The sequence below is a fragment of the Corvus kubaryi genome, unplaced genomic scaffold (assembly GCF_017639235.1).
Source record: "Corvus kubaryi isolate FWS band 111438036 unplaced genomic scaffold, C.kubaryi_AGA036_p1.0 121, whole genome shotgun sequence".
Lineage (NCBI taxonomy): Eukaryota > Metazoa > Chordata > Aves > Passeriformes > Corvidae > Corvus > Corvus kubaryi.
The window spans coordinates 1,450,864-1,462,073 of NW_024580656.1; the positions used below are offsets into that span (position 1 = coordinate 1,450,864).

General features: G+C 64.0%; 1 protein-coding gene across 2 annotated transcripts; it reads right to left on the reverse strand.

The window, feature by feature from the left end:
* Positions 1 to 1,715: 1,715 nt before the first annotated feature.
* ZNF414 (zinc finger protein 414) lies at positions 1,716 to 9,975 on the reverse strand. 2 transcript variants are annotated; one of them, XM_042047203.1, is made up of 9 exons: positions 9,846 to 9,974; positions 5,296 to 5,420; positions 4,857 to 4,952; positions 4,671 to 4,778; positions 4,372 to 4,477; positions 3,693 to 4,225; positions 3,287 to 3,337; positions 2,620 to 2,775; positions 1,716 to 2,141 (listed from the first exon to the last, which is right to left on the reverse strand). In XM_042047203.1, the coding sequence occupies exons 2-9, from the start codon at positions 5,363 to 5,365 to the stop codon at positions 2,065 to 2,067; spliced, it is 1,197 nt and encodes a 398-aa protein (XP_041903137.1). In that variant the 5' UTR covers positions 5,366 to 5,420; positions 9,846 to 9,974; the 3' UTR covers positions 1,716 to 2,064. The 2 variants fall into 2 exon arrangements, with proteins under 2 accessions (XP_041903137.1, XP_041903221.1); XM_042047287.1 differs by lacking the exon at positions 3,287 to 3,337 and having other exon boundaries at positions 9,846 to 9,975.
* Between the last annotated feature and the right edge of the window lie 1,235 nt (positions 9,976 to 11,210).

The following is an 11,210-nucleotide window of genomic DNA, read 5'->3' on the forward strand; positions in this document are numbered from 1 at the left end:
CACAGCCCCGTTCCTGGGGTTTGTGGGGTGTGTTTTGCAGCACAGCCTGGTTCCCTGGGTTTGTGGGGTGTGTTTTGCAGCACAGCCCCGTTCCCGTCGCTTCGTTCTCGCTGGTGTCTCTCGCATTGTACAGTCGCTGTGACCATTCGGAGAAGAACTAATCCTGTAAAATGCAAAACTGAGTAACTTATAAATGTTTAAGGAATTTAAAAAAAAAAAAAAAAGTCAGAGCAGCAGTTACTTCTAATTTTTTTTCCCTGCATTTTTAGCAGATTGTATGGATTTTATATTAGCCTAGTAACTGTCAGGTTTTGATTGGTCAGACTAGTCCCAGAAATAAGGATCTCCAGCCCTTTTGTATCTTTTGTTACAAAATTTGGATAAAATTTTAATAAAGACTTCAGTTTTTAAAAATGCATTGCAATGGAGCTTAGCTTGGCTGCCTCTGCCTTGGGAACAGCCAGGAATGCTCTGAGTGGGAGCCTTGGGGCAGGTTCGGGTCTCTCCTGGGAGCAGGGGCTGTCCCCGGGAGGGCTGGGTTCGGCTCAGCCTGGGCTGGGGGGGACGGAGTGGGGGCTCTGCTGTGCGGTGGGGTCTGCAGGGCCCCCAGGGGCCAGTGCTGCCCTTGGAGGTGGCTGGAGCCGGTTCCAGGGTCAGGCACAGCTTGGGAAGGGTCTCCCTCCTGCCTTTTGGGGTGGGCACTCACCAGGTGAGTGTTCGGTGGGCTGGGGGCCAGGGCTGTGCCAGCTGGGGATGGGGGCTGAGCTGGGCCCCCTGCCCCCCTTGGGGGGTTCTGTGACCCCGTGCTGGCTCTGTGATGAGCTGGCACTCTGTCTGGTCTCAGCAGCTCAGGGACACTTCAGGGTGTCCATCCCCCTGCTCAGGGCCCGAGGGGACCGGGCTGGACTGGGGAGGGCACGGTCCCAGCTCAGGGGGGCCGCAGGAGCGAGCCGGGGCAGGGATGGCAGCGGGAGGGAGGGGATGGCAGCGAGAGGGAGGGGTGCCCACCCCGCCTAGGTGGCCACTGGGCCTTTCTGAGCCCCATGCCGGTGTTTGTGTCCCCGCCCGGGGCTGGCAGCAGCAGGGCAGGGCGTGCCGGTGCTCCCATCGCTCCCATCCCTCGCTCCCAGCCAGCGCTGGCGTAGGCACCAGCAGGTCCCAGCACGCTTCCCCTCAAACCAGTTTGCAGCAAACTTTTCACCCCGCTGGGCTGGGACCGGCAGAGCGGGACTGGGGCAGCCCCAGGGTGCTCCCACGGGGGGTGCAGGGGGTGCAGCCCCCCGGGCTGGGCACCAGGGGCCCTGCCCCTCCCAACGGCTCTCCCGTGCCATTCCATGCCCTCTTCGGGCACCTCTGCCTGCGGCAGGGCTGAGACAGGCACTGCGGGTTGGGGTCCCACCCTGCTTTGGGTGCTGGGCTGCAGCTGGCAGAGGCTCCAGCCCTGCTGCTCAGGAGCCCTGCATGCTCTGGGATGTGCTGGCAGGGGGAGGAGGGAGCGTCCCTTCCCCTTCCTCAGACCTTCCCCTCCCCCAAACACTTCCCTTTCTCCTTCCCCAAAGCAGCCCCTGGCAGGGCCAGCCCGGGAGCAGAGGGTCACACCCCCCTGCACTCACCATGTCCCCTCCTTTGGTTTTGGGGGGGCTCCGTAGTGCCAGCCCCGCTCCCCCATCACCCCCAGCCCCCACGGGACTGACAGAGCCTCTCCCGGCCGCCACTCCTGTACAATTCCCATTTATTATTCCGAGATCTCATTCCAGAGAAGTCCACTAACCCCTGAGAACCTACCGGGCTCCCCACAGAGCCCCTGGGGCTGAAGCAACAGAACCTTTAGGGAAGGGAGATGCAGGGGTTCCGGGTGCTGGAGAGTTTCCGAAAATAAAAAGGAAGGGGAGAAACTCCGGGGCAAACATCCGCCCCTGTGGCACCGCGGGCTGGGCTGGGGGTGCTCCTGTCCCCAGGGAGGGGTCCCTGTCCCAGCACGGTGGCAGGGGCTGTGCTGTGCCCCCTGCCCGGCTCAGGGGAGGGATGGGGAGGCGCAGGAGAGTCCCGTGGGAGCCGAGGGCATCAAAGCTGGGAGTACAGGGAGTTCTCCATCTCCGGCGGCAGCTTGGCGTGGAACGGGGCGAGGCCCACCCCGAAATCTGCAGGGAGAGAGGAGAGAACTGTCAGCACGTCGGGGAGGGGCACATGGACCCCCGGGGGCATCACAGGGCCTGGGGGGCACATGGAGGGCACTGGGAGGGGACACAGACACCCCCAGGGCACAGCAGGGGCTGGGGACACAGGGAGGGCAGGCACATGGACCCCTCCAGGGCACAGCAGGGGCCGGGGGACACGGAGAGGGCACTGAGGGGCACACAGACCCCCAGGGTCCTGCACAGGCTGGGGGGCACAGGGAGGGCACACAGACACCGCCCAGGACATTGCAGGGACTGGGGGCACAGGGAGGGCACACAAACCCTTCCAGGGCACTGCTGCAGGCTGGGGAACCACGGACTGGAGCCTGGCCAGCCCCTGCCAGGCCAGAGCGAGCGGGATGTGCCTTATCCCAGCGGGGCAGGGAGCCCATCCCCGTGACATCCCAGCAGCCGGGGCGGTCCCCACGGGTCCCTCCCGTACCCATCTCGGCCTCCAGGCGCCCGGGCGGGGGGTTCTTGCGGTGGTCCTCGGTGTGCAGGGTCATCTCGTCGCGGGAGGCGGTGGAGAAGGGGCACTGCGTGCAGCTGTAGCGGCCCCGCGTGTGCTCCCACACGATGCGGCTGTTGGAGGAGTGCCCTGCAAGGACGGGCGGGCAGGGAAGCACAGGGATCGCCCCGGGATCACCGCCGGGATCGCCCGGAGCCGGCTGGTGCCGCGGGGCTACGGGGGCTGGAGCCCCCCCGCTCCGAGCCCCACACGCTCAGGGGTTCCCTTCCCAAGGGAAGGACCCCGACTCTGGGAGCAGGGAGCCAGGGGTCCAGCCTGGGCTCATACTGGGGGCACTGGGGGCACTGGAGCCCGGGCAGCTGCTGGTGCTGCTGTTCCTCCTCCTGCTGCTTCTGCCCTCGGGGCCAGCCTGGGGGGCTTGGGGGGGGTGCAGCCGGAACCCCCCTGCCTCCGAGCCCACCTGGGCCGCATCCCCTCTCCGCGGGGCTCCCGAAAAGGAGGGAGCCCTCCCTCCCCCTCTGCTCCCCGGGGAGCACCACAGTGCCCCTGGGGCCTCTCCCGTCCCCTGTGGCCCCCCCCGCCGCCCCCCAAACCCCCCCGTGACAGAAAGCAGCCCCCACCCAGTAGGTGCCAAACTAACCTGGAGTCACTCCTGAGCCAAAGCATGGGAGGAGTGGGCTGACACTCACACCTGCGGAGGGAATCGAGGGGCAAGACAAGCATTAGGTCTTCCCCTCCCTGGGGGGGACACGTGGGAGGGCAGGCCTGGCCCGGCCCCCCCGCCTCGCACCCCCAGCACGCCGGGGAGCAGCAGGGCCGGGAGAATTTGGAGGCGTTTTTTTTGGCGGTCGCCGGTGCTTTGCCCAATCGAACATCACAGAGGGGCTGGCACAGGTGGCACGGGGCTTTGTGGGGGGGGCTTTTGGGATGGAGGGGGAGGAGGGGGCCGGATCCTCGGCTGGGCGGCGGCGGGTCCTCCTCGGGAGCTGCTGCTGGTCAAGGCGGGAGCAGAAGAAGGTTTGTCCCGCACGGCTCTGTGCGCTCACCTTGGCTTTTCTTCCAGACGGCGTTGGAGACGCTGGGGGGGCCGTGGCCCGGCAGGAAGGGCCGCAGGCGGTGCTGAGCCGGGGGCTGCGCCAGGCCGTAGGGCGAGGGGGGCACGTAGGACAGGAACGGCCCCGGCACCGAGGACGGGGGTGGCCCCGAGAACCGAGTCAAGGACGACGGCCCGAACAGGCCGGGCTCCAGCAGCGGAAAGGGGTGGGGGGCCGGTGACACCAGCGGCAGCGGCTCCAGCGAGCCGGGCAGCTCGGGCAGCCCCGTGGGCAGCGCCGCCGGGGCAGTGTCCGCGCCCGCCACGATGGCTTCTTTCTCCAGGGGCCGGAGAGCGCTCGGGAGCTTGGGCAGCCCCTCGGCTGGCTTGGCCGGGGGCTCCTTCTCCGGGGCAGAGGTAGCGGGGGGCAGGACGGGCCTGTCGGCCCTGGGGGGCGGCGCGGGGCCGCTGGCGCTGTCGGAGCAGACGTGCAGGTGCTTGAAGAGCGAGCGGTGTGTCCGGAAGCGCAGCAGGCAGTTCTCACACCTGGGCGGTCGGGAAAGCACCGTCAGTGACGCTCCCCTCGGCATCGCCCCCAGCCCAGCCCGCTGCAAGGGGGGCTCGGGGACGCCCGGGAGCTGCCAGGTGTCCCCAGAGGGGACGGGATGGGGACAGGGAGCAGCGGGACTCACTTGAAGTAGCGGTTTGGCTTGTAGTGCACCTTCATGTGGGCCATTAGGTCCTGCATGCTGGGGAAGGTCTCGGTGCAGCCCAGGGTGGGGCAGTGGAAGGTTTTGCCTGAGCAGAGAAATTCAGAGAGAGATTCAGCACCAGCCCGGCTTGGGACAGCCCCACTGCTGGGTCCCCAGCACCTCCCACGCTCCCCCCACTCCCATCTCCTGGAACACCACCACGGGCCCTGCCTCAGCTCTGAGCCCTGCTCTGCTCCCTCCCACCCAAAAAAAGGGCACGTGGCGTGTCCTGGCCTTACCCTCCAGGGACTGCGTGGGTCTGTAGTGGACCTTCAGGTGGTCCATCAGCTCCTGCATGCTGGGGAAGGCCAGTTTGCAGCCGTAGCTCGAGCACTGGTAGTGTTTCCCTGCAAGGACACAGATCCGTCGGGCTCGTCCGTGCCCCGGCTGTCGCTGTCCCCTCCCCGGGGCGGGGCTGGGCTCACCTGGGACAGGTCTGTGCTTCAGCGGCCGCAGCTCCGGGGCCGGGGTCCCTGCGCTCCCCGGCATCGGGGCACTGGGCAGGCCTGGGTCACTGCAGCCTGCGGGGAGAGGGTGTGAGGATCAGCCCTGCCAAACCACCCCTCTGCCCTCCCCATCCCTTAAAAACAGCGGAACGGGGCCCGGGGGGTCTGGCTGGAGAGGGCTGGAGCCCTCCAGGGTGTGAGAGCTGGGAGGGGCTTTGCTCTAGGAAAAGCTGAGGTGGGAGGGTGAAGCCTGATGGTGCCTGGATCACGCTGGGTGATGCCACCTGCACACCCAGGCACATCCTGGCACAGCTGAGCACATCCCCATGGGGTGGGATTCGGCCAAAGGGACCTCCTAGGACAAAGGCGTCCCCCCTGCTCCTCCCCGACTCCTCTCACCACCCCTGAGGGCACTCACCTGCCCCCTCTGTGCCAAATTTCCCCCGCAGGGAGAAGGTGGCCACAGCCTCGTCTTTCTCCGTCTTCATGGCTTGGCTGGAGCTGGGCACGGGCACAGGGACACGGCGGCTCCTCCCGGCGATGCTGCACCGGGAGCAGGGGAGGGAGGTCAGATCCCAGCCCGGGACCATGGTGACTCCCTCCTCCTGCTCCTTCTCCTCCTCCTCCTCTTCCTCTTTTTCCTCCTCCTCGGTGCCCCGTGGCCGTGGGACCGACCCTCCCACCCGGGGCCGAGCCCACAGGAGATCCTGGCTTCACAGGGGCTTTGAACCCAGAGCTGGCACTGTCCCTTCCTGCCTCTCCGGCCCCGGGGTGTCCCCAAAGCCCCCAAATGCCCCCACAGGTGTCACCAGGATCCTGCTCGTGTCCAGCTCACAGCATCTGTAGCCAAAAATTGCCCGAAGTGCAGGATCCCCTCCAAGGCACAGCCAAACCAGGGACTGCCAGAGCTGTTCCAGCCTCCTGCTCCCAAGGCTGGGGGGGCTCCCCTCCAAATTCCAGAGGGTTTTCCAGTCAGGAGGAGCAGCAGGTCCCACTGAGTGACTGGGAGTTGGTGATGGGCACGTGGGGACAGCTCCTGCCCAAAATGACATCGGCTTGGCCTCACCATGCCTTGGCACGAGGCTCCTACATGAATAAGCCAAACTCTAATTCCCAGTGAAAACCATCTGGAAAACCCCCTCGGTTTGGGAGACTTCTCTGTAGTGTCTTAATGTTGGAGTGAGAGAGAAAATGATGATCATAATGGCGATAATAATGCTAATAAATCATAAGCAGTGATGAAAACAAGGACAAAAGGATAAAATAAAAAGGATGAGAGGCTAAAAATATTTATAATAATGCTGATAATGATAATGATGAAATTGATCATAATTGTAATAATTATAATAATGATAAAAATTATAATAATAGCAACAATAATAAATATCAGTGCTGGGGCTGTGAAGTGGGCACTGGCCAATGTTTCCCCAAGAGCTCAATAATTCCTTGGGAAATCTCCCTGGGGATCAGCTCTGCTGGCTGGGGCACCCCATCCTTCCCATTAACATCTGCTCCAGAGGCATTTTCCCAGCTTTTAGCTCTGGGGGGTCTGGCCCTGCAGGGCTCAGCCTGGCCAAGCCAGACCCAGCAGCTGTTCCTGCAATACCCAGCACGCTGGGATCACAGCCCAGTGGGAAATAAATCAGGGAGTGGGGGAAAGATCCATGTGGGATTATTGCTGTGGCTGCTCCCGGCTTTGTCTGTGGGTTGTGGGGCTTTTTTTTGTTGTTTTCTCAGCTCAGCGGCCTCGGGATGGAATCAGCCAACCATGGAGGGGGACTGGCCATGGAACAGGGAATTTGGGGGAGGGCTGGGGCTGGTCATGGCCCAGGGGGGGAAATTCAGCCCTGCATGGAGGGGATGCTCCATCTCCATCCTTCTTCCCTGCAGGACATGGGGTAAACAGAGAAAGTTTAATGGAGCTTTGTTTATCAGGTAGAAATGAGGGTTTTGGTGGGAAAAAAGGTCTTGGGAATCTTCTTTTTGGGGAGACAATGCTGAAAAGCTCGAGGCAGGGCTGTGTCTGTCTGCCCAGCCCCGGGCAGTGTCCCTGTGGCACCGCCACGTTTTGGTGCCCGACCCTGAAGCCGTCAGAGCTTTCGGAGCTGCCAGAGACTGCAGTGAACAAAAATTCCTGCTTCCCTGCTGGAAATGCCACTCTGGACCAAAGCTGGGTGGCACAGCCTGTGCTCAGGACCCTTGGCAGACCCTTGGCACCGATGGCCTCCAGATGAGCCCGAGCAGAGCCACAGCACCGGGGGCTCAGCTGCAGCACAGGGAAGTTTTTCCAAGAGATCAGGAAATTCTTCCTCAGCAGCAGTGCAGCAGGGGACAGGGAGCTCCTGGTGCTCCAGGGTCAAACCCAGCAGTGCCTTTGCATGTTGGAACCTCCGTCCTGTCCCTCTGGGATCACAGAAGCCGCTCTCCATTTCCCCATTGCAGCATCCCAGTGATGCCCTGTAAGCTGGTTTTTTCCTTGGAAAAGCTGGGAAAATGCCTCTTGAGCAGATCCTGTGAGGGCAGGTGGGATGGACGCTGGGCTTGTGGCCCCGATGTTCCACAGGGGTGACATGGCAGAGGACACGGTGGCAGCACCATGGCATCACCCTGTGCCCAGCCCAAGGACTGGGTCTTGGAGAGCAGGTGGCACCTGGATCATCTTGCTGTCATTTGTCACCTCCCATGGGACGCTGGCCAACACTTCTCCTCCTGCAGGACTGTCTGTTCTGCAGCCCTGAGCGTGACACCCTGACCCAGGTGCTGCTGACCTGCCACTGTCCCCATCCCCAGTAACCTCCTGTGGTCACCAGAGATGTGATTGCTCCAGAAATGTGACTGCCCCAGAAATGTGACCCCCTGGTGACATGATTCCTCCAGAGGCAGGACATCCCCCTAGAAATATGACACCCCCCGAGATGTGACCCTCCTGGAGATGTGACCCCCAGAGACACGACTGCCCCTGAGATGTGACCACCAGTGCAAACCTGCCCTGGACCCCCCAATCCCGGAGCCGCCGCTGTCGCTGTCATTATCCCCAGGGTTTTCCTGCCACAGGTTCAGCCTCCCCAAAAAGCTGCTGACACCAAACTCCCTCATCCCAACCCCCGTGGGGTGAACAGGGACCTGAAAAACCCTTCCAGGGCTGCCAGCCATGAGGGTGGGCAGGACGTTTGCAGCTGCCGGTCACCCCGCGCAGGCTCTGCTGCTGATTCAGTGAATAATTAACACAGCTCATCCCCCTCAAACCATCCGGGGGCTTTATCCATAGCCCGAGACTTTTCTCAACCCACCCCAGGAGGATAAATGGGACAAATAATCCGATTTGAGCATCTCAGTGCATGCTCTGAGGCCCGAGGATGAGGAGGCTCCCCCCAAACGCGGCTCCTCGGCGCAGGAGATGAGACAAAGGCTCTGAACAAGGGGCTCATGTGATTGCAGCCGGGGGAGGACGCGCCGGTGGTGCCACCAGCACAACTCCTCCAGTGCCACAGGGTTCAGATCCACAGCCCCAACTCAAACACACCCTGTGGATTCTCCTGATGCCTCCAGATATGGCAGGGAGCCCTCAGAGAGCTGGGGGTGCTGGGGGGAGGATGCTCCAGGCAAGGTGGGTGCCCCAACCCCAGCATGGGCTGGAGTAAAGCCACTGCCTCTGCCCCTCCCTGCGTGGGTTCCCTGCCTTCCAACTCAGAACCCACATGGAGAGCCCGAGGAGCCCCCCCGAACCCAGTGACAGGGTGAGCATCCAAAGGGGGGACACGAGCCCCGTGCACGGCCTCACTGTCACATCCCCATGGTGGCCACGGGGACAGCTCAGCTCAGGCCCCTCTTCCCTCTCAGGGGGGAAGCCTGGGGGTCCCCACTATCCCCTGCTGCCATTTCCCCACATGCCCACACCATCCTGGTGCCCCCCTTTACCTGCCTGCCTGTGGATGGCCAATCCACCCAGATGCATCAGCTCTGCAGCTGGAAAAAAAACCCTCCTTTCCTTCAGGACCCACCTGGGGACGGTGGGGCTTCCTCCCTGAGGCTGGGCAAAGCTGACCCCGAGCAGCAGCACCAGGCTAGTTCACACCGCAGCCAAGGCCAGGAGCCCCCGGCTCTGGCAGCAACAAAGCGGCTCCCACAGGTGTGGGAGGATGGAGGAACCACAGGGAGATCCTGGCAGGTGCATCCCGGGATGTGAGGGGGGTCCTGGTGCTCCCACAGGCCACACACCTGTCAGGACCCAGGGCGAGTGGCTCCCGGGGCTCCCTGTCCCTGTCAGCCCCACAGGGGGTAACCCCACGGGAAGCCCCCATGGCTACCGGTTTCTGGGGCTGGTAGCCCCCCATGGGCCGTACACCCATGGCTACAAGTCCTGAGGGTAGTGACAGCCCCGGGAGCACCCCCACGGCCACCCCCGCCATGGGCAGTGGCCCCGTGCCCCGAAGCCCCTGTGGGCAGCAGCCCCGGGGCTGGTGCAGGTCCTGGCTCCCTGCAAAGCCCCGGTACCGCGGGCCCCGCTCCGGTACCGCTGTTGTCCCCAGTGCTGGTCAGCCCCGGTGCTGCTCCAGCCCCAGGTGCCAGGACAGCTCTCGGTCCCAGTCCATCCCCCGACACCGGTGCACCCCCGGTGCCAGCACATCCCCCCGTGCTGCTTTATCCCTGGTACCGATCCAGCTCCGGTGCCAGTCCACCCCTGGCCCGGTACATCCCCCGGTGCCAGTGCCCCCTTCCCGGTGCCAGCACACCCCGGTGCCAGCACAGCCCGGTGCCGGGGTATCCCCGCTACCGGTACAACCCCGGTGCCGATACAGTCCCGGTGCCGGTACATCCCCGCCGGTGCCGGTGCATCCCCGGTGCCGGTAAAGCCCCCGGTGCCGGTCCATTCCCCGATCCCGGTGCTCCCCCCGGTGCCGCTCCCCCCTCGGCTCCCCCGGTGCCCGCCGGACCCTCCCGGTCCCTCCCGGTCCCTCCGGGCCGTACCGGGGCAGCGGCGGGGCCGGCGCCTCCCGGGTCGCGCATCAGCGGCGGGGCGGCCGCGGGGCCATTTTCTGTGCGGAGCTGTCGCGAGAGCGGGGGGAGGAGGAAGAGGAGGAGGAGGAGGAGGAGGATGACGGGGGGGGGAGGAAGGAACGTGCGGAAGGGCGGGCGGGGGCCTCGGGAGGGGACCGGCCCCGCCCCGCTGCCCTCCCCCCGCCCCGGCTGCTTTTCCCGGGGGATTCTCCCCACCCCGCATCCCAGCGGCTGCGGACAGCTCGAGGATCCCGAGGTTTGGGAGTATCCCGGGGGTGTTGGAGCATCCCGGGGGTGTCGAAGCACCCCGGAGGATTTGGAGCATCCCGGGGGCTTTGGAGCATCCCGGAGAGGGAAAGATATCCGAGCGTCCTGAAGCTTTTGGAGCATCCCAGGACCCTGGAGCATCCTGGGGTCTTGGATCATGTCAGGGGCTCAGAATATCCCGGGGGCTTGGGCATCCTGAAGGCCTTGGAGCATCCCAGGGCTTTTTGAGCATCCTGGGGCTCTGGAGCATCCAGGGAGACTTCAGAGTACCCCAGGGGCTTTGGAACATTCCAGGGACAGGGGTCATGGAGCATCCTGAGGCTTTGGGGGGCTTTGGAGCATCTTGGGATCCTCAGAGCATCCTGGGGCTTTGCAGTATCCTGGGGGAATCAGAGCATCCTGGGGTGCTCAGACCCTGAGCCCTGTGGGAGACCCTCGGAGCATCCCAGGGCCCTCTGAGCACCCCAAGCTCCTGGGAGCACCCCGGACTCCTGGGAACACCCCAGACTCCCGGAAACACCCCAGACTCCTGGGAACACCCTGAACTCCTGGGAACACCCCGGACTCCTGGGAACACCCCGGACTCCAGGGAACACCCCAGACTCCTGGGAACACTCCGAACTCCCGGGAACACCCCGGACTCCCGGGAACACCCTGGACTCCTGGGAACACCCCAAACTCCCGGGAACACCCCTCCAGCTCATGTGTGGCCCTGAGGAGCAGCCCAAGCTCCTTGGACCCTCCAAGATCCTGAGAGACCCCCAAACTCCTGGGAGCCCCTGGAGCCCTTTGGAGCATCTGGAGCTCTTTGGAGCACTCCAGGGAGTGCCTGAGCTGGCCCAGCTCCCAGCTCCCACTGACAGCACCCACTGCCGGGGTGGTGCCCCCCCTTCCTGCTCCCCCAGCCCCCAGGAAGGACTGGAAGGTGCAGGAAGGAGTTTCCTAAACCCCCAGAGCTTCCAAAGCCGCTGTTTTTCATTACAATAAAACCAGACACCTCCCCCTTGCACTCTGATCCCCTTGTGGGATCAGTCCAGGCTCTGTGGGATCAGGGAAGGAGGAAGAGGA